The following is a 24,933-nucleotide window of genomic DNA, read 5'->3' on the forward strand; positions in this document are numbered from 1 at the left end:
ACAGATTAAGATTTTGGGGATTTGGTCGGTATGAAATGTTAAATCATTACTGTATAAAATCTATCATAAAATAAATAACAAGACAGTAACTGCAAATGAAACTTCATCCTAACAATTTGAGGGTTTCTGAGAAAGTATGATTTGAGGTGACCTAGTTATGTTGACTAGAGTGTCGAAGTAACATTACCAAATGGATTCCATTTAAACAGTGCACATGTCTATAGATAACATCATGACTGAACATACTGTAGGTTATGTCATATTTCATGAACAAAATCAGCAGTAACAATGTCAATTTTTTTTACCATATTAGCAATTGTCAGAATTGGAATGGGACTGAGGTTAATGACGACCTCAAATAACCTCAATTAAGCCTGATAAAGGAAAATCACTTCAAACTTGGCAGTCAGCCAAGACTTTAATCTGCTGCTGAGGCCTTGCCTTAACAAATATGTTAAATTTAAAGATTTTTCGCTTCTAGATTTACTTCGTTACATAATGAAGAGAAATTTCAAACCTCAAAAAGATAATTGCATCCTGCACATTTGTTTTGGTTCACAGAGCGTTACTAAAATCAAAAGTCAACCTCATTTACATTGAATGTATTATATATAAGACCTAAAAGCCAACTTAAATATATCGGTTTTCAGGTTCTGCACAAAATAAACTTAACTAAAGTGCAAATAAGTTTACATCGAATATTGAATACCAATTAAGGGGAAATAAACCATTTTAAACTAATGATTTTAAAATCAATACATGTGTACTGTTATCTCTATCTGTTTTTTTCAATTTTAAAATTTCAAATACTTTTAGTTCAGGAACAACACTAAACCATGCATTATGTCAACATTTCACATTACATGATTTTTATTTTATTTTTTTTGATAAATACTATGTCATGACAGATAATTTCTAAGAACACGAACCAAGTAGTTCGTGATTGGAAGAAGCTAAGCAGACAACAAAATGATTAGTTTTCAGATTAAATCTAACTTGATACAACTAAAAAGACTGCCCAGAATTGATTTCGCTGTATATTAAATGGTATTCACATATTCCAAAGGTTTCTTTTTATATAAATTTTTTTTTTTACTGAATTCAGTTAAATATTTCCATTCTAAAAATTGATGTTTGGGAATGTGTAGCCTACTTTATAAAGAATGTTATTAGTGGACATTATACTGAATGATTGCTTTAACTCGCTTTTATGTCATCAATGTTACATGACTTTAATAAAGAAAATATTAAAAGAAATTTGAATTTATTATAGACAATGTTTATCAAAAGCATGGACAAAAGGAATTCAATTTAATAAAGAAAATTTCCACGAAGCAATATATGAGTTTAAGAACGACAACGTTGACATAACAAATCTTTCCTAAATTCCTTGAATTCTATCTGAGAACTTTTCAGTATTCGGGCCAATGACTTGACTCTCAAATCTGATGCAGTTCGATTACTTTTTTTTTTAGAAGTGGCTAACTACATGTTTCTGCCCATCGATTATATTTTTGTTATATTTCAAATACTTATTCACAATTTCTGTTTCAGCAGTTTAGCACCAAAACCAACGAACAGATATATTTAAGTTGATATCATTGCAGTAAATTGAGATATTCATACATTTTTACATTATAAGCACTGCACTCATTAGCCATCAAACTATGACTTATGGGGAAGGAGGGGAGCGCCAATCATCATGACAAAATTAACTTATGGAGGAGTAAATGCCCCCTCCTTCTGAAAGAACGAACACCAAGTTTGTGTTTAAAGGGTTAAACACAGCATGTGAAAAAATCCAGTTTTGCGTCTACATCTGGTCACCATTTTACAAATTCCAACAAATAAATATAATATTACTGTTTTTCTGCCATTCTGCCCGGACAATGCTTCTACTATTTCCTTGTCTATTCATATGCAATGACCTAAAAATCATAGTGACATTTTTGACATAGATAAAATTTAGTTTCCAAATGAGCTAACGAGTCAATCCCAACATCAGTGCACTGAAGGTACCATCTATCCACCATCATGTGGAGTATGCAAGCATTTAACATTTCTATATACCGGTAGCTAGAACTATTTCAACAGGATTACAACTATGTTTCATTAATTTTGTCAATCATCATCTTCAGATGACATTTAACAAGTGTTAGCATTAGTATATTAATGAACAGAAAAAAGTGCAGAGTTCCCCCACACAGATACATGTAGATTCAAAATTAGGGTTAGGTTTGTATGACGGAATTGTACAGCATAATATTATTAGTTATCATTTTCCCTTAATTTCCTGCGTGTACCAGTATAATAAAGAGACAAAGAAACTAGTAAAGTTAATAATAAGCTGATATATGTAGACTTGTACTTGTTTTAAACATGAAACCTAGCTACCACCACCATGTGTATAGTTTAGTTATTTGGCATGTTTGCAGTCCTCACATAACATTAGTACTAATCACATAGAAATTATTTTCTAACATTCTGCCTATACAAATATAATTATACAACAGAAGCAGACATATTCAATATTTCCTACCTTTCTCCAAATTTAACATTAAAATTGTGTAAGTTGAAGAGGAGAGTTATTCGCTATCCACTCGTTATAGGGCAATATAACCTGTATAATACAGCTGTACAGAGAGTACTGTGTGTGTGTGTTATATTCTACAGCAAGCCCAGCACACAGTATACTGGCTGTTTGACTGACCTAAATGTATATGGATACACAGACATACAGCAGGCTGGGCCCTAGTCTCTTTTCTCACTTTAGTCTATATGATTATTTATGTTAGTAGATGGTAGACTATTAACTTCAACCAAATCCATACAGAAAATTTGTATAAATGCATCTCAGCTGCTATGAGAGTTTTTAAATTAAACTAAAAACATTTTTAAAATTAAGTTAATTTACAGATCTGTATTTACTTTACAACTAAGAAAGCTTATGAAAATGCTTTAATAACTCTCTGGCCACTCCCTTTAAAATGTTAATACATTCTCCATAAAACCTTTAAATGAAGAAATCAATAATTTTGCACTTTAATATTGAGGGGCTTTTTGCTAGTGAATCCGAAGTCATGCTACAAGTTGCGGAAGTCTGCACAATCAAAAACAATTTGAATTTATGTATTTAGAACTTTATTTGAAAATGAAAGATATTTTTTGTGTATGTATGTGTTCTATAATTAGGAACATCATATAATTGACAACCATATAAAACCGGAAGTGAACTCTGAATACCCACAGATCAGTTCCCTAATTATGATCAGTTTCCCAATTATGACTAAACTCGGAAAGCCAGATAAATGATGTAGGCTGTAGCCAGTGGACTATTGCTATAATGTGCAGTGCACAAACACATGACATTACATTGTTGATGATCTTATCTTCAGGGTATCAAATGTAGGCTAAATGATTGCCCAGGGTATGGTAAGGCTGGAGAGTTGTAATGAGGAGCTCCCAAATAATGAATGAATTGTAATGCAAGTAATATGTTAATGAAAGATAGCATATATATTTTGTTTAATGTATCATCTCAGATATTATCCGAGTATAATTAAAATTAAATAGGTATCGTGTAAACAACATGCCTGTTAAGATAGAAATACTTTCAGTAAATTCTTATCACATTATTCATACTTCTAATATCTGAAATGTATTGCCTTTACAACTATAATGCAGTATTTTTTTTGTGTTCCTTAACATACTAGACACGCAAAATTAATTATAGAAAACCACTGACTTTGTAAAAGTTTAAATTCTAGTCTAAAACTAGACCTAAAGGTCAATACAAATTCAGACAGTTATTATTTACCATGACTAAAATGGCTTCCATTAAAACTTGAGAGAATTCCACTATTTTAGAGACTTGTGTTTAAACTTAGACTCAAGTCTAAAACAAAAGACAAATATATGCCATGTCAACAAGGCCAGTTCACTCCATTATTGACAAAACAATAATCAGGTTTTATTTATTCTATATATTCGTACCTGGGACTATATCAACAAATAAGCAGGTACCACCGGACAACTTATACTGAATATAGTTTTGTCTGCTCTATCCTTCCTGGCTCACTTCCTTGTTAATTTGCGTTGGGGAGAGAAAAAATCAAGAACACTTCTAACTAGATACATTTCTCTAAAATACAATTTTTTGAAATCTAAAAATAAACAAGTGTGATTATTTTTTTTAAATGTAATAACTATGACTCATATTTTAACAAGAAACTTCCTGTTCAATTCATAGGTGCTACTATTCTGTAGAAACAAACAAAGCTAACCATTTGACCATTGCTTTGGAATATGACCTGACAATCACCCCTCTATCTCACATAACCCTTAGTCCTGGTCCAAGTCCAGATTACGCACTGTACACAAACTGAATGTGTTGCTGCCTGCCTGTGTGGTGTGTGTGTAACCCTTGATCAAGACATGAAACCAATCCCTATCAGTCTCACATTCTACCTTCATCTCATTAAAGCCACGGATCTCAGGTAGCAAGCAGGGAGTTACAGCCCAGACATGTCAGTTCAAATACCTCGAGACATTCATGATTCAGACCTTGCTTAGCATTCTTCAATCTTCAATAGATGAGACATTTTATCCAAGTCCCCAAGGAGAGGCAAACTTAGCTGGTAATTGGATTGGCAAGATACTGTTCCATTGTCAATTAAGCTACTTCATATATCTTTCATAATTAATAGCTTGAACAAAATTCACCTCTCCTTTGACATTTGTATCTTGTACAATTACATATAATAAGCTACATGTTACATTACAAATTGTATAACATAATCAATTGGTTTAATGTGCTCTATGTAATTTCCTAAACAATACAGTCCTTTGTGTGAGTCTCTTGCTGAGAAAGGCTAATCTATTTGGCATATTTTAAGAGTTTTACGGTAAAAGAGTATCATAAAGATGGTTGATGAATTTATAGCAATCTGGCTCCAAAAACATGACATAACAAACTTTCAAAATTTCACCATGATAAATGATAAGCCTGAACAGATTGCCCAAGATGAAATTGATGCCCCTATAATTCTTACAGTTCTGATATTATAATAGCAACAAATTTTGGTGTGTGGCCATACATATATTTTTCTGATTTTGGGCACAGATTTACTTTCCAGTTTGTGTTCCCTGATGTCAAGGACAAAATTATCATTCATAAAATGTGTATGATTACGATTTTTTATGCTGGCTTTTCTCTTGTTAGGCTTGGTTATACACAAATCTTCTTTACCAGTACGCTCTCCCGAGATTTACCAATAAAAAAGACTTCTGGATTAAGTCATAAGACTTCCATAAGACAGAAATACATGTATCTGTAGCCAGTTGGAAATGAAATACATAATGGGAGCTGCCAAAATGGGGTTCCCGAGCTTGCCTTCAAGATAATTTTTATACTAAGGAATAAATATTTGCAAATTATTGAGGGGTGAGAAGGTGACTTTGATATAATTCATAATTACATACTTTTTTATCATAAATATATAAATCTATGAATTATTAACACTAAACAAACACTAAAAATAAGACAATTGTTCATTCAAATTTGAACAAAACAAAAGAAATTAAATAATTAATATCAAATATCTGAATTTTTTGTTCAACTTTTAGCACTGATATTTGATTAATATTAGGTACATATATAAAAGAGTATGTAAAAATAAAACCAGTGAAAGGCCCATGGCAACAACATTTTAGTCAGCCACATTCCATAAACAGCCATCTTACAAAAATATTGAATGTACATCACATACTCTGTGTGACCATGTAGTGTATATATAATAGAAAGAAGTGAAAAGTAAGCCCTAACTATGCCCATAAAGAACTCTACTGATGTCACCTTATTTCACTCCAAGTTAGCGCATGTTTCCATGGCAACTATGAACTATCCCACTGTTTCCTTATTCCTTTAGAGGGAAAACTGAAGACAAAATCCATGGGACACAAAAATAAATCCGCTTAAAATGGCAATCAACTGGACATGATAGAAGTTAATCACAAGCTTAGTGAAAATTTGTCAAATATATAATAAACATAATATATTTTATTTCAAAAAAACCCCATAAAATTATCATTTCATATGAATTGCACATAATTCTTTATTTTTCCTTTCTGAAATGACATCGGCCATATATTACACAAAATTCTTTATTTTCTCTTGCCTCAAATGTAATCGGCCATTCCCCTACCCCCTCTCAAAATCCTCCCCTAATTTTAATTTCTAAAAAAAAATATATTTATTTCAACATTAAACATAAGTTGTAATTTGGTGTTGATAGACGAAATATTAAAATCCAACTACCACCAATCATACTCATTCAATTACTGAACAGACTAAAATCTATATGAACTGGACTAAGGAAAAGTTGAAAATACCGTAATATTAAAATTTCTACTTTTTACTCAATTTATTTCTAGTCATTTCTCATGTACCTAATTGTCCACAGCACATGGAAATTTAACTTATAATTTTATAAATACATGAGTTCAGGTAAAGACAGGTGTATATATACTATACATGTACCAAGAAATGGGAAATTATAATTTTGCCCAACCCAATATAAAAAATACTGAATAAAGCATTCAGAAGTGATGCTTTTATATCGGTTATCATTATTATCTCCCATCACACGAAATTCAATTTACTATAAAAGTAAAGCTGCAGAGCTTTGGCTTGTCCAAAGCACAATTTTATAACTTAGTAAAATATTTCCTTTCACATTATCCCTGCCCTTGTTCGTAATAAAACCTTTTTTTTTACTGGCTGTGTGACATTAAACCCTCATTTCTTCTAGTCCCAGCATACAAAATTTATTATCTACAAAAGCAAACATCAAACACATTGAGTTTAAGTTTGTTAGTGGTTGGAAGTACTCTGTACCAGATTATAGCTTCAGTGACGCACCTAACTTTACATAGTATATTCTAACATCACATAATACACTTTTCATGCTAGCCTTTGGCAAACTTTTCTATAGGTTTTATGAACACAATCAAGCCTCAAAAATGTCCTTTAACTGAAAATAATTTCCCCTTATTCCTTTATAAGATACAATGGTGTCTTTATGCTCTAGTCAGGCATTATAAAACTGCCATTTCTGAAAATGTTACGAGGAAAATGTATCCCCATTGGCCATTAAGCTTTTATATCTTAATTCACAAAATAAAAAAATAGGTTGCCAGACAATGAAATATACACCACCCACGGCAGCTAAATCGTCTGAGTGGTCGACAAGGGTTGTGACATATTTATTCTTTTGTAGTAATTTGGGGCATTTACAAGACAGTTTCATACAGATCAGATTATAATTTTTGTCGTTTGGGGGTTCACAAGGTTCTAAAAACTAAAACAAGGGCCTTAACTCTGAAAGTAATTTACAGAAATTGCTGAAATTTGACAGGCTTCTTTGTTTTACTAATTTAAATAATGCATATAAATTCCATACAGATTAGATAATAACTTTTGTCATTCGAATGTTCACAAGGTTCACAAAGTAAACAAGGGTTATAACTCCAGAAATAATTGACAGTAATTGCCGAAATTCAATAGACCTCCGTTTCACAAATTCAAATGATGCATATAAATTTCATACATAATTTTTATCAATCGAGCATTAACAAGGTAGAACGAAGTGAAACAATGGCCATAACTCGAGAAGTAATTATCGTAAATTACTGAAATTCAATAGGCTTCGTGGTTTCACTAATCTAAATGATGCATATAAATTTCATACAGATCAGACGATAACTATTGGTGTTACAGCGTTCAAAAGGTTCAACAACGTAAAACAAGGGCCATAACTCTAGATGTAATAAACGGATATTGCGGAAATTCAATAGGATTCTTTGCTTTTAATAATTTAAATGATGCATATAAATTTCATACAGATCAGATGATAACATTTGGTGCTAGAGCATTCACAAGGTTCTATAAATGAAACAAGGGCCATAACTATAGACGTAATAAATGGAAATTGCTGAAATTCACAGGCTTCTTCGTTTCACTGAAATGAAATGAAATAGGGTTTAATGTCCTACTGGGCTAATAAAGACGGCAAATGCCATATAGAGTGCTATGAGGGAAATTTTACCAGACAGTGGCAATACGGCCTACTCTTATATCGAATTCCATTTGTCAAGGGATCTTTTACGTGCATGCCAATGTGTACACGGGACCTGAGGTTTCCGTACCATCCAAACAACTAGACAGCTGTCCTTGTCAGGCCCTTCATCCTGCACCACTGACAAGGGGGAACCACATTTTTGTTTCACTAATTTAAATAATGCATATAAATTTCACAAAGATTGGATGATCACTTTTTGCGTTAGAGCATTCACAAGGTTCAACAAAGTGAAACTAGAGGTAATAAACAGAAATTATTGAAGAACATTCACAACAAATTGTGGACGAGGGACGGGGGCCGAAGACAGTATACATCTACATTATGGTTCCCTAGATTCAATTGTACTAACAGCTTAAAAAAAGAGACAATAGATTGAATAGTGTCCATAGAGATAAAACCTTGAGTATGGATAGGATATAAAATAGTTGAGACAAGACAAAACCTTGAGATAATTAGAACATTAATAGAGGCCAAACCCTAAAGTAGGTCATGTAGTTAAAACAATGTAAGGCCTATACATATGTATGGTATAAAATGATGTATTTTTTAACACAATGGCAAGTCCATAAAATCAATGTTGACCACTGAACTAAAGGCCATTTCCTGATTTCCCTCTTTCTTAGTTTACAGTTAACTACAAACCAAAGGTTACATTTTTTTTTATATTTTCTTGATAACTGTCAAACAGTTGATTTTAAAAAGGAACAGCATGAGACTATTGGCTATCCGAAAAATAGATAAAATATGCAAGTGCAAATAATTTTTAATGTCACATTCTTTCCTGTGTATAATTTGGTGCAAAACAATTAATTCAATCAAAATCATACATCTTTGGTTCATAGATCAGTTTTCTTCAGCAGAGATAGGAAAGAGGGTTGCCCCCTTGAGCTTTCACGAAGAAAAAAATATATATGTAGTATTGTACTATTGTAGAACATTTAAACCCTTCCTTGATGAATTATATATCCTTTATAAAGAACAAACTACTATTAATAAGTCAGTAATATAAATGATACATAATCTATTTATAAAACATAACTAGTTTCCCTCAAACAACTTTTGTTCTCACACTTCCATTTAAAAAGTTCATGATGAGTACATCACCTAAACTTTCCTGCTTTTTGATGGCAAAAACAAATTCTGTAGATTCCGTAAACCACAACTTTACCTTTGACTTGTCTCAAAACATACTATATAGTGATTTAACAAAGATATCCTTAAAAAATTGTACACTATATTCAGGATTAAATGTTGGATATCTTTTGAAGAAAGAAAGGAGGAAAAAAAATTAAAGTGCAATGCGTCATTCATAATATTAATGTCTCATATACATGAAGCTAACGGTGCTTATGTTATAAGAACATGACCAATGTGTACAGAAATCCTCTACAAATGTCCTAGTCACATCAACTAAACAAAAAGGCTTGACCCAGTTTAAAGTCAAGGTTCTTTTCCTGTTAGCTAGATATTAATTACTTTCATCCTTAATAAGGTTAATTAGTACATCATGACAGTAAGTTACAGGGATGTCCAACATATTACAATATACATATAAAATAGTCAGAATTAAAAAATTAAGAAATTCTGACACGTTATTCTACATTCGGTATGTTAAATCCCCAATTTAAAGCCTTCCTAAATATATTGAAATAGACTATTTTTTAAATAATTTGACACAATTAAAGGGGTATTGGGTAAGATAAGATAAAGAGCTGTAGGTTCTCGCTATAACAGAGTTATTTTTACTTTTGTCGGTAATGAAACATCTATAATACACTAAAATCTGATTTTAGAATAAAAACTCATTAAGTAATTATCAGAAAATCATTAGAATTTGTTTGGCCCATGCTAACGTTTAGTATACAAAACATTTAATGTCATGGATTTAGCTGTTCAAATTATCAAAAACCATTGAAAATTTATATACTTGTTCGTTTCAAGAACTTAAACTCTGTGTATCAAGCCAAAGTCAATCGAAACGATTATAAACATGGTGTATAAATATAAAATCAATCAGATGATAACTATGGTCATAAAGCATCTACAAGATTTTTCAAAGTGATCAAGGGGCCACAACTCTGGCAGTAATCGGAAATCTTGAAAATAAATAGATTCTTCGTCTCATGACCTTAAACATGGTGTAAGGGACATAACTGTGGCAGTAATTATCGGAAATCGTTGAAAATAAATAGGCTTCTTCGTCTCATGACCTTAAATACTGTGTATAAATCTAAAGTCAATCGGATATTAACTTTAGCCTCTAGAGCATACACAAGATTTTTCAAAGTGCTCAAGGGCCATAACCCTTGCAGAAATCGTTGAAAATCAATAGGCTTCTTTGTCTCATGACCTTAAAAACTGTGTATATATTTAAAGTCAATCGGATATTTACTTAAGCCTCTAGAGCGTCCACAAGATTTTTCAAAGTGATCAAGGGCCATAACTCCGGCAGGTATTATCGGAAATCGTTGAAAATAAATAGGCTTCTTCGTCTCATGACCTTAAACACTGTGTATAAATTTAAAGTCAATTGAATATTAACTTTCGCCGCTAGAGCATCCACAAGCAATTGTGGACGTCGCAATGACAGGCGGGGGCGACGACAATATACAACCACATTTCAATGTGGGCGTATAAAAATGGATAATCAAAATTTCAGTCAAATTACTTCACTCTGAGCCTAGTTATCCGCGATACCATAACATTGTAGCCTCGATTGTCATTGCTACGATAATAAACAGTCTCGATTATCCATTTTATGGCTATTTCATCAATTGCAAAATGTATTCAAATGTACTAAATATTGGATCCATCCGATGGCATCGAGAGTAAGTTAATGTCTAATTAATAATTTATATAACATTTCAGGCCTAAAGAAAGACCTGCAATAGGCAGATTTAGCTCTTGCATGATGCCTGTTTAATTAAATGTGTTTCAAAATCAAATTTTTGGTCCAGTGCATTTTATTTTTAACATTACAACTTATTTTAAAACCAAAATGAATTATTCATCTATTTCAAAGTAAATTTGTACCTGAATGCAATAAAATTTTAAAAATAAATCCACAATATACATATAAGGTTGATCTTGTAATATTTTGCTGGAGGTCTCAATTAAAGACTGGTAGACAGGTTGTCTGCCAAGAGAAGTTAAAACTTGCCAAGCTATCTTCAGCTCTGGCAAATCTGATTGGTGCATCAATATATTTTATCAAGCCAGTAGAGACCGGTTGAAGATATATCTTCAGGCATATATATTCTGCACAGCAACTCCATTCATTATTATGACAATATCGTATACAGTGTATTTTAAATATTAATACAGAAAATACCCAAGTTAGTATAAACCAATGGATTGTACAAGCATATAAACACCATTGATGATGACTTCAGATTTGGAAGAGTCGTACTGTCTATCACAGGAATGGATTCATTGGTTTCAAAATATGAGGGCGATTCTAAAATAATTAAAACTTATTTTGATTGGGTGTCTCTTTAAAACTTCTTCAAGGGCCCTTATTTCAGTCATTAAGAATACAGAAAGTCAAATACAAAGATATATTCTAGATAAACTAAGCTTTAAATAGTGCATCTTATTAGTCATTGATGACCTTTAGGACTTCCTTCAAGATCTGCCATCTTAACATAAGCTTGCATTAAATTTATCAATGATGATGGCAATATATTGTTCAAGACTACAACTACGACATCTGAACACCAATCATCAGGCAATATAGAACAGATTTTCATAATCAAAATGGAAAGTAATTTAACATCTCACATCTCGCCCATAGTTTTAATATTGAATAAATGACAAGCTTTTTCTTTTTGATCAAACCATATTCATATTGGACATTAGTAGATATAATGGTTGCACTAAGAAGCATCATTTGAATAAGAACGCATCCTACATCATTGATTTACCTACATCATGGTCATAGATTTATATGCTGTAAGCTTTACAAAGGTTGGGTCAATATTGACCAAAGCTCACTTTTGTGTTCTCTGAATCACCAGGAATCTTGATTGTCTAATGTATGCCAATGGCAGAATCATCAACAAAGAAATACGAATTGTGTATGACTTGACATAAGACAGATGTAGATCTTATTTAAGGGAAATGTTTTCGTATTTGGTATAAATAATTTGTTTACATAGCTGTAAAGAAATTTGTTTTTTTAATATATAGGTACCCTGCTAACCCTTAATGTACATAAATTTTAATTGCAGCACTTTGTTAATTTAAAAATGACTGCAATAGTATAATGCTCAGGCTAAATGCCACAAATGTAAAAATCCCCATTAAAATCACAAGTTATTGTTAAATAATATTTTGTTCAGCAAACTGTAACACTTATTTTCACAAGGCAGACAAATTGTGGTCTTTTTGTTCAAATTTGTTTATCAGTATGTTTTATTATCTAAATGTAATATTAATGTATTCCCTAAATACACAGGCTAGATAATAGTAAACAAAATAAGCTGATCAATGTAACATTACTGATTGACGTCAAACTGACAACTTTGTTAAAAGTATGGCTTATATTTCTTACCTTGTCACATGGCAGGAAATTTAAATATAACAATAAAAACAAAAGATATTTTTTTAGACTAAATCTTATAGGCTTAATGTATGTGTTTTATTTATGAAGTATATACTTCATCAACAAATTTAGAATTCAAGCATTTTTGTTAGTTTCTTCAAACACAATATCAAAGTCGATATATGGCATATAGGATCAATCAATTCAAAGGACAGGCTTCTCTCCCCTTCACAGAGCCAGTCATGTATAAAACATAATCCATTTTCATATAAAAAGCCCTTCCTTTTAAATAATAAGGTTGAAAGGCAGTCTGTTATATAGTTTGATGGCAAAACTAGTCACTGAGTCAGATATGACTGAGCACTGAATTTCACCATGACATATCCTGAAAATAAGGATGTGCTCCCAATACATGTCCTGATTTATAACAACTGAAAAATGACATAAAAAATGGTTCTCTCCTTTACAAAAGTATATCCTTCATTCATTTTTCTTCTTTATAAATCATATGTATACATGAAATTTTTTATGTGTATTTGTGTAACATATACTATACTTATACTAGAATATATCTAAAGAAAGTTTTTTTTGTTTCAAAAGGAAACTAAAACAATATTTTTACCAGTAACGGCCTACATAGTAAGTGTCATGAATATTATTTATAGTAATGCTATTCTATTCAGTAATAATTAAACCATCTCTCTGCATGCCAAATGATAATGCGGAGTCAAATTACTTTTAACTTCAACTGAGAGAAGTAAAAATACAAATGAACTTGCCAAAATGATGAGAAGGCTAGGATGGTAAAAGATGAATGAATTAACTTTAATAAGACATCTAGTTGCAAAATCAATTTGAAGAATAAGACAGATGAAAAATACCAACACAAATTCCGGATCAGTGAAAGAGAACAAATGTCCCCAGGGAGGGGAATCCTGTCTTCAATAGGAGCAACCAAACAGATAAAAGATTTGGACTCCCAGTGAGTTAATAATGACCCACATTATATCCAAGTCTAGAGGGAGGGATGGTATCTTGACATTCCCTACTTGAGGCTATATAAAAATACAGTCTAAACTCATCTAGGGGTTCGCTTATCACAAAAATCACTTCTGAACAGACGCCAACATTTTCTGTGCGTCTGTTACTGTGCCACTCCATCTTTCTTTTTTTACAAGTCTGAAGCCATGTGAGATTTAACTGAGCAAGAAAAAAAAGAGGTGGAAGTTCTTTATCGGCAACATCTTTAAAGATCAGCAAATGGAAAAAGAGAATACAGTTCTGAGTGTATTTGGCAGATGTGCCAGTAGAATCAAGGTTTCCACTTGGTTCAGATCTTTTAAATATCTCTAATTTTACATAAGTAATATTCAAAATAAACCATGTCCAAAAAAATATGTATTAAGAAAAGCAAGAATATACCGGTACATGTATTATACAGCATGACAATAATTCTGTATAGTACCAGTTGAATTACTAAATATAATGCTTAGATCACCAAAAACTCATAGAAAAAGTAACATTTAGTAAATACAATCTATATTTTTTAGTTACTTCTATTTTTTACATGTGTGGGTTCACACCACTAGCCCCTCCCCTACCCCCTGGGGTCTTTATATTGAGCATAATGTTTCGATAAAATAGTACAGTACTTGTAATTAATTCGCTTTCTGACTAAACTTACATACAGAGTTTAACAACTTTTACAGCATTCAGTGCTTAAAAATTCACTTTTTCAAATTTTAACATTCACTTTTAATATGCATAGACAGGATTTGTGAAAGAACAAACACACATAATTATCAATCCCCGAGAGGACAAAATTCAACTAGGATTTGAAATCCTGACATTCTAGTTGTGACTCCAGATCTCTAATAAAACTTGTCAAAATCATAACAAAATTCTCCCAATTATAGTTCCTATAAATCTTAATAAATAAATATTTCTCTTTATTAAATGAAAAACATTGTTTTAGTCGTTAAAAAAAAAAATTGTGTAGACGAGCAAAATCATACTTACAGATATGAAGAACATTCTGGATGACTGGTTCATACTCGTTCCAATAAAAAGACATGGTATGTACACAAATAATATAACAGAACCGGGGCTACCCTGGGTCCAAAATATTATCTTGCAAATTTTGGCTTACTTACTGTAAGACACATTCACAGAAAAAATGTCATTTTGGTATAAAGCTTTAGATTTTTCACAAACTGAAAAATAATCACAAAATGTGACAATTGCGATGGTTGGGTAGATTCTGGCCAATCAACCTAAAAACATGTTGGGTAACATGACTTTATGAGCCTAGCATTTTAAACAGTTAAATTATATGCAGACCTGAAACAGTGGCTGCAGCATTTCTGTCCATTAAAAAACTTGTATTTGTAAAGGTGTCCATTTATGACTGTACTTCTACTTGCTATTAAAAACACTTCTTAGATCACAAATTTAAACACTAACTTTTTTTAGATTAGAAAATACAATACACCTCGGAGCGCACAATGTATGTTCATCTACTATGATGTACTGAAGTAAACTGGCTACAGACCCTGAAACTCTTGTCATACATAGCGCAGCTAAAACTATAAAGAACATTCTAATAATGCGACGTTGAAATTACCACACAAGAAAAAAAGATTAGGCTAATCTTAAACTCACGTTTCCATATATATTCAATAATTCCAATTTCTAGAACCTTACACTAAACCAGCATCCTCTTAAGCAAAATCATGACATCTTACGCACATACATGTAGTATGACTTCATTAACTATTGCAAAAAAAATATAATTAATAACCTTTACACATCAGGTCACAAAGTCCTGGAAGATTTTCCTATGGTGGCACGTGAATGTGGCACGTGATTCTACACCTTAATAAAATAAATACATATCCATATTATACTCATTCCAGAAGTCTATAAAGGTTGCAAGTACGAACTTCTTTTTAAGATAAGAATTAATAAAACTCCGGATTGCCTAATATCTTTTAGAATTATATGACCAGGCAGTATTTAATACAGCCATTCACCCAATATTAAGGTGTAGCCTCAGACTCAGTAAATGAATGAATGGATCAGGGGTCTTCATCCATTTTGAAATGGACCGGCCATAATTGGGTCAAATGGCCCGGTAGGAAATGGGTTAATTATAAGCTTCCATTCCCTTTCACATAACGAGACTTCCACAAAAATAATTCTTGGTAATTTGTTATGGAGAATATCGTATCCTGATGTATGTAATTACCACAAAAATAACGACAATTAGGTACACCTTTTGAAAATTTTCCATATTTAATTCACGTACCAGCTTTCAAGTTCACATCAGTAATACTCCCAAATAAATTAATATCTTCGTTTATTTGATGAAACGCTTGTGTTTCATCAGTTGATGATCTAAACTATTAGCATTTTTCTACTATTGCCAAAAATAAACTGATATGGCACCATGGCATTTCTTCATAACACAATTTGTAGTTTTTTGTCTATCCCGTAACTAGTCACGTAACTTGGAAAAGTTTTTATTCATTCGTCAAAGATAGACAAACGACGCAAACGTTGTGTGCCATAATTGAAATTGCTTTAAAATAAAATTCTGTACAATTATAATATAGCCTTCAATAAAAACGACAATATTTTTTAAAATTAAGCCTTTGTCAGAATGTGTATATAATAAAAAAAATCTTAAGGGTAAACGCTATTTAAAACTGGTTTATTGACCTAATTCCAAATTGATATGTCACGCGTCATTGGAATTTGGCATTGGAGATTCTATCGGGAAAATATATTATTAATGACTGTTTCTCGGTGTATTTGGGGATTATACTTAAACATACATTATGCATGATCTAAATCTGCCTATTTCAGGTCTTTCTTTAGGCCTGAAATCTTATCTAAATTATTAATTAGACATTAATTAACCTATCCAGGCCATAATCAACTCTAGATGGCAGCGCTAGCCTGCGATCTTTAGTGGATTGTAAGCCAATTTACTGCATAACTTTCCTTCTCGATTAAACGGATAATCGAGACTATGCTGTTTATCGTAATGACTTTAGTAATGATGAATGAGTCTTATGGGAATTTCAGTCGCTTAGTTCTCGGTTCATAGTGGATCAATTTGAATGAAATTTTCACCAAATTGCCTTTACATTATCTAGTTTTTAACTATTATAGTGAGAACTGCCAACTTGTTACCGAATCTCCCATAATGTATCTTTAATGAAGATATAAATTTACCTAACAACTGGTCAGTGAATCCATCAATGTATGATCCAGTTATTATTTTAATATCTACAGGTACCTGGAATTCATATGGAGCGTGGAAGACGCTTGATTGGCAAACCATGCCGAGATCGTCTTCTTTCCCCATGTGGGCTATTTTTACAAAAGTAGCTCACTGAACCTGTTATGAATAATCAGCAAGCTTGTTTTATCCAAATTACCGTTAAATGTGCTAATTAGGCTACCCAGATTATGAACCACGTCATGCCCGATTCTTACTAAGGTACGACTGTTGTTGTAGCCGATCTGCAAGTTGATTGACTTTTTAATTAACATGTAATAATCAACCCAATGTAATTTAGCCGAAAGTAGATTGATTTATGATGACCGATTCATTGTTTTAACAATCGGCTAGATTAAACATCAATCGACTAAAGCCGACAAAAAACAGCCGATTAAGAACTATGGAATGGATGTCATTTAAATACTACCCTTTAACAACTATAAAATATTATTAAGTTTAAATATATATAATTAATATTTATTGTTTATTGTTACAAAGTAACCTCTAGTATATTAGAGGAAAGACAGGCAGGAAGTGGGACATACTGAAGGGCAGGTCTATAAGTTATTTCTTAGTTGCTGTTCCTTATTAAGTTACCTAGCCTAGGGGTCATTATTGTATATGGTATATATCACTAAGTATTGTTACAGAATATAAGATTATACAAAGAAGAAGTGAGTGATTGAACTACTGTCTGTTCAATCTTCCCCCCCCAACTAGATTGATTGAACTTATAACCCATTGTCAAAGGTTGGACTACAAGCAGGTCCATAAACCCTGGATGATAATTGCCATCTAGAAGACTAGAACTGTCATAAAGGATAGACCAGAAGTAAAAAAGCAGAAATATCTGTCATTGCAACACTCTTCCCCTTTAAGTCACAAGTTGTACTATTAACCCCATCCTTTCTCCTAGCTTTTCAACTAGCATGGGATCTTTTATAAGCGCTACCAATTTGTATACGGGACATGATTAAACACACTTTCCTTTTCAGCCACCACTCATTCAGAGGTAGGAACCGGACTTAAAAATACAGCAATGGTTCTTGTTGGCCCATATCTGAAAGTGCACGCTGAAGCAGGGCTAACAATAATACAGTTCATTTAAAGAGGTACGCCATGCAACGGTAGGGCAGAATTATGCCTAATTCTCCAACTGTCATGGCTTATTTGGGGTGCTAGCAATTGTGTATACCAGAAGGACCTAGAATTTCTGGAGCCCCATCATGGATTCACATCGGGTATTCTAGGATGTCCTTAAGTCAAGTGAAACTAAGAAATTAATAAAGAATTATTATTCTTGCATTGAGACTTGAAAATCAGGACACCATTGAGACAATGAGCCATGAGGCACTAACTGGTTCCTATTTAAGTATTTTTCAAAACAACTTATTAATTATTATTTCATTTTTAAATTTCTCTTTTGAAGTTATATTTTTTGTATCAATTATCATCTTTTTTTTCTTTTTAAACAGTAAGAAAATCATTTAACAAGTGGTTGCCATGCAAGAGATGGACAGAAAACAAGCTAAAGAAATAAGATTTTTCATACTCTCAGGGGCCATAATCCAGAAAGTAGGGTCCGATACATGCAAGTAATGAAAGGAACCCATACTTTTGGGATATAAACATATATTTTAAGCTTTATTAAAATCGGATAAATATTGTGACCTCTAGAGGGTCCATAACCTTGATATTACACACTTTTACACTATTTGTATAAAGGGAGAAGCCATTGTGTCAGGCAGTTTCGGTCCAAAATTCGAACTCAGCTGTTATAATGGTGTAACGGTGATATATTTAAACGTTTTTTTTAAAATCGGATAAAGAACCCTATTCCAATCATGGCCCACCATAGTCCTCTATAGTTATATTCTGGTAAAAAAAAAAATCTTACAGTGATTAAGAAAGAAATTTTCATATATCCTGATTAGTAACCAAACATGTTAAATATAATTCATTGAGAAGCTTAATGATGATAATTTTAACAAAACTAATATTATATGTGAAATTTAATTAAAGATTACTGAAAAGCTTAGATTTAATATGCTTTTAAGCTTTATATAGGGATGTATAATTAATTTATTCTTTATGTGTATCAAAACATAAAATCGTACACACATGTACTGCAACGTGATGGTTAACATTATCAATATTAATTTGTTCTGTGATTTTAATGGTAATTTGCCAGGCAACAGAACATATGCACATGGTAGCCAAGTCGTACCAGTTGTCCACTTAAGTTGTCACATATTTATTCTTTTTTAGGTAATGAGAGTATTTACAAGACATTAAAGACAGATGAAGAGTAACAACCCGTGAAATAGTTATAAATATCTGGTCAATTAGGTAATAAAATTAGCACTATGAGCCTCCACAAACAATTATGGTGGATGGACATTTGACTATTTCAATAAAGATGTATGAAACTGATGAAAATTAAGAACGCTGGAATTTGTTGAAAATTAATGGGCTTTTTAGTCTCATACACATAAACATGGTGTATAAATTTAAAGACAATGATAACTTTAGCCTCTAAAGTGTCCACAAGATTTCTTAAAAGTAATCAAGGTCCATAGCCTCTTGAGCATCCACAAGATTTTTCAAATTGATCAAGATTGATAACTTTGACAGTCATTTTTGAAAATTCTTCAAAATCAGACGGCCTTTTGTTTCATGAACATTAACACTGTGATATCAATCTGGTGATATCTTTAGTCTCCAAAGTTTGGGGGACCCGGGCTGGCCACAGGTACCTGGATTGACAACAATATACAACCATTTCAATGTGGGCATATAAAAATTACACAGAAAATACGCAAGTTGATTGTACTTGGTGAAACACTGTTTTGTTGCCTTCTGATCAATACAATTGATTGGGGGAGAAATCATTAAAACTAAGGCTGGTCTCTCTAGTAACATAATGCTTTCCTTCACGTAGCTTCAAGCTCTTGAAAATCATGTAATTCACTGTTGTTTGTTGGGCTCTATATTATCCAAGGTATCGGAAGATACTACAACTACTTTCTTCTGAATATTGTCAAAATCAGATAAAATGTCCATAGGAAAATGAATACATGCAGATCATACTTTGTAATACAGTGTTTTCAATGTTTAAATATAAGTCGTTTGTTTTCAGTATTTTAAAACATAAGTCGTTTGTTTTCAACATTTAAATATAAGTCATTTAAATGGGATTTAATGTTCACTCGATACAAAATAGGTCATTCTGGGACTAACATATGGTTCAATTTTATTTCAATAAATCACTCGCGCGTAAGGGTTTTTAACAGAGGGAAGAAACTGGAAGACCCAGAGAAAATCCATGGGGTTAGACAGGCGATCCTACACCTCGTTACATACAAGCAGGGAATCAAAACCACACCACTTGACTCAATGACAGACAATTCGACCCCCAAAAGACTAAGAACAGTTGTAGATGTATGAATAATGCAAGTTTGAAATGAGTTTTCATGAAGATATCTTGAATGGTTTCTGAGATGTGCTGTGAAACAATAACTGCATACCAAAAACTAAGTTGAATGTGTTACAAACACAAAAATTATTTATCTGAGTGTGACAATGGGTGTACAAAATTTCATAAAGATATCTTGAATGGTTTATGAGATATGCTCCGAAATAAAATTGTATACAAAAAACTAAGTCAAACTTGTTTCCATGGAAACACAAGAATTATTAAATCCAAGTAATTTTCTAATTAGCAAAAGACACGACCATTTATTATGACTATAATAAGCTGATGTGTATTCAATAAAGATATCTTGAACAGTTTATGAGATCTGCTCTGCAAACAAAATTGGGACAATTAATATCCCCACAGCAGCTAAATCGTCCGCGCAGTCATAAAGAGTTTTCACATATTTATACTTTTGTTGGTAATGAAACATTTATAATACACTAAAATCTGATTTTAGAGTAACAACTCAGTAAGTAATTATCAGAAAATCATTAGAATTTGTTTGGCCCATGCTAACGTTTAGTATACAAAACATTTAATATCATGGATTTAGCTGTTCAAATTATCAAAAACCATTGAAAATCAATAACAAACTGAATTGGATGACAACTTTGTGAATACAAAAGTAAATGAAAGGGGGTTTTGGTTCAATTCTAAAACTTTAAATTATGTTGATCATACAGATAATAATAAGATTAAAGCTATTCCTTAAAATAAATAGGCTCTATCATAAGATCCTAATATTGTTATGTAATAAAACAATGGGTTTATTTCTTTATTGGCCATAAAATCCCTTAATTATCTTCATCAATACATTAGATTTTAATTATAGATGTGCCAGACAGCTCTATTGTAAAATGAACTTTAAGACACCTGAAAGGTATGGTTTGCTAATAAACTTTATTGAAACCCTGAATGGTTTTGATATGCAGGGATAAGCTTCTTGGTTTATTATGTTGTTGTTTTACTTGCTGTTAATTAAATCATATAAATAAAACCCCTTGGCCCTCAATAAAAATTGTCAAGTGTATTTAAGAGATCTGTGCAATAATAAAAGACAAAATAATAGTCTATCAAAAGTAGCTTGTGATTAAGCTGTGAAATGAAACTTTTTGACAGATAAAGTGGCTTTCGAATGTTAGCATTATACAACTACAAATAAAGCAGATTACTCTTGGAGTTATGTTTCCAAATGGATAATCCAATGTCTGTATAAGGACTGGGCCAGTTTTGTTCTTGGTTATAACTGTATCTAACATCATAAACGAATAAAAAATGTGGAACTTATTTTTTATTATGACTTGGATAACTATTCCTCAAGACATCTATCTACAGTAAATAACATTCACTCACTGTGCCAAAGTACACAAACAATGTAATTGTAATACAATATACAAATGAACTGTGTATATTACAGTTATAACTGCAATAACCAATTCTGGTTTAATAAGTAGAAAGTAGAAAGTTCTAGAAAAATATATGAGTTTATATACCCAGTTTCTAATTAGAAATATATAATCATGTTTATACCTACTAGTAAACAGGGACAAAACCTGATAGTAATTGTTGTACAAAAGAAATATATTGAAAATTTCTGTCAAATTGTTTCATTCTGAGCTAAGTTATCACTGTTTGAAGAATAGCATAATCTCCGTCTCCATTATTATTGCTACCGTTGTTACAATAATAATAAACAAAGTCACTATTATCCACTTTTAAATTAAATCATTAAATGGCGCTCATGTTTCAGTCTGTTCATAATAACAACCATTCAATGGTCTAGAGAGTTGATTATCGGCTTACCATGTGAATTAATGTCTAATTAATAATTTATATAACAAAATAGATCTGCAATAGGCAGATTTAGTTCTTACATAATGTATCTTTAAAAGATGACCATTGTAGATGCTTACTACATAGATCTATATATTTGTTTATTCAATAGCATGCCATTACAGACAGAAAACTGAGTCCTGGCACTTGTTTACCACGTTTTGATGGCAGCTTGACAATAATAATAAAAATTTGTACCACTGATCCTTCCTCAATGCAGTTCATTACATACATGTGTACCGGTATACATACATGTATAGGTCTGGTCAAAAAACCTGGGCAAGTTAAAAATTTGTATAATGGATGGGTTGATGACAATGTACAGGGTTCATGCATATATTTGTCCCTAAAGTACAGCAATCATCAGACATTTGATGACAATATACATTGAATAACAGAATGCCAGTCAAGTCGTCCACAAGCAAAGTCGTCCAAATGAAAAATCTGGTTATGTCACTCTAATGTGTTCATACAAACAGACTTTATTCTTTACAAGTTTAATTATGCATTAAACATATTTTTTATATAAACATAATACTACATGTACATACTTTATTATTTATCTATAGGCCTACATGTATATACATTGATGAATATAAACAATAATATCCATGCTGTTCAATAATTCAGGTTTGGAGGTATGATTACTCATGGAGGCAGAAGGTAGTTTCTAGCTGGTTGACATTGCTTCAACGATAGTCAAATAGTCACCAATCAATATACAGCTTCTGGATTTTCTACAGCACTATCCTTCTATTGTCTTTCTCCTTAGTTTAAAGTGAATTCCCAAACGGACCATCCCAAAACATAATATAACAAAAGGTGGCTGTATTTATATGATCACAGTACTGTATATTAATATTTCTATCATAAGTTTAAATTAATAAGTAGGGTAAATATATTATTTTATAAAATACAAGATAAAAACATGTTTTATTTTAGGAAATTTCAATTTCTCTAAAAGACAAGTGTCCTGGAATATATTCACATCCCGAAACCCTTTATCTATACCGATGCGGTACTAATATGACTTTTAGATCTTTCTTGGGAGTCTGGGGGAGCTAATTTCAAATCAATTTTTAAATCAAATTGCAGTTTGAATCAGGTTATCAATAGCAGTAGACCTACTGGTCTGTGTCTGTGTGTGAGAGAGAGAGAGAGAGAGAGAGAGAGAGAGGGGGGGTTTAAGTCAACTCGACTCAAACAAGGTCATTTCGGGTCTAACACGTGGTTCAATTTTATTTCAATAATTCGCTTAATCCATGAAGTTATGGTCTGCTACATGCCAATATCGAAAGGAACCGAGATAAACCTATATTTCAAGTTTCATCAAAATTGGATAAAAATTGTGACCTGTAGAGTGTCCACAAACAAATTGTGGACGGACAGAGGCAAGGACAATATACGTACATATGAAATGGATTTCTTTAGCCTGCCTTAATAATGTTTATTAGCTCTTATCATCATGAAATCATACAATAACAGTCTAAATACATGTAGCATATTGTATAAAGACTAAAAAAGATAATACTAACATTTCCAAAATTTGATTTGTTAAATACCAAAAAATACGAAGCATGAAAACTATGACTGATCTAATCACATTGTCATTATGTTATTCTGTAATTGGAATTTCCAAAACAGATTCATTTTAAATTGAAATCACGATTTATCCTTGATGTGATTCTGTGACTTGAACTTCCAAAACAGATTAATCATGATTTATCCCCGATGTTTGGTTGTTGACTCAAGTAAAATTTGAAAATAGAAAATATAATGTGATAAACATCACTTATCTAGCATCAAAAAATAAATTATGTTTATAACACATAATACTACTACATTTTAATTAAATAAATGAACAGAAAGGTCAAAACCAGCGGTTGTCAGGCAAGATACGTCTACATTTTGAAAGAGATGGACAGGGAACAAGCTAAAAAAAAAAGAAGAGACTTTTAGTACAATCAGTGGCCATAATCCAGAAAGTTATGGTCTGAAATGCGCAAATATCAAAAGGGACTGAGATTTTGGGAATATAAAGATATTTTAAGTTTCATCAAAATTGGATAAAAATTATGACCTCTAGAGGGTAAATAACCTTTGTATTACATACTTATACACAATTTGCAAACAAAGAGCAGCCATTTTGTCGGGAAGTATCATTTCGATTTTTCCGAAATTCCAATTCAACCTTCATTGTGGTGGAATGGTGATATATCTAAACGGTTTTTAAAATCTGAAAAAAAATTGTGACCTCTAGAGAATCCACAAACTAAATAGGCGATTTTTCGACCAATCAGGGGCCATATCACAGAAAGTTATCAAAAGGAACCAAGATCTTTATGATAAAAACATATATTCAAAGTTTCATCCAAATCGGATAAAAACTGTGACCTCTAGAGGGTCCATAACCTAGATATACCATATTTTAACACTATATGCGTACAAGGCCATTATGTCTTTCAGTTTTTGTGCGTTTTTTACAAAATTCAAAATCAACCATCAACGTTTTTTTTTAAATCAGATAAAAATTGTGACCTCTATAAGGCCCACAAGCTCAAAAAGCGACTTTTCGTACAATCAAGGGCCATAATTCTGGAAGTTACGATCTAATATGGTCATAATCCAGGATGTTACGGTCCGATATGCAAAA

At 32.0% G+C, this 24,933-nt stretch overlaps 1 protein-coding gene across 6 annotated transcripts in view; it reads right to left on the reverse strand.

Annotated features, from left to right (window-relative positions):
- The window catches only part of LOC126815606 (E3 ubiquitin-protein ligase RNF38), a 46,486-nt gene that overhangs the window by 14,867 nt on the left and 6,686 nt on the right, over positions 1-24,933 (reverse strand). The window contains exon 1 of one of the 6 annotated variants that reach the window (XM_050541333.2): positions 12,691-12,710. The exons of 2 other annotated variants lie outside the window; for them this stretch is intronic. Coding sequence is in view for 1 of the 4 variants with exons in the window: in XM_050541330.1 (XP_050397287.1) it covers positions 2,540-2,558 (19 nt within the window). In the remaining 3 variants the exon portion in view is untranslated. Of the gene's footprint in view, positions 1-517; positions 537-2,539; positions 2,697-4,283; positions 4,327-12,690; positions 12,711-24,933 lie in introns of those variants that run through there. 3 more of the 6 variants (XM_050541332.2, XM_050541330.1, XM_050541335.2) reach the window with 3 other exon arrangements.

The sequence above is a fragment of the Patella vulgata genome, chromosome 3 (assembly GCF_932274485.2).
Source record: "Patella vulgata chromosome 3, xgPatVulg1.2, whole genome shotgun sequence".
NCBI lineage: Eukaryota > Metazoa > Mollusca > Gastropoda > Patellidae > Patella > Patella vulgata.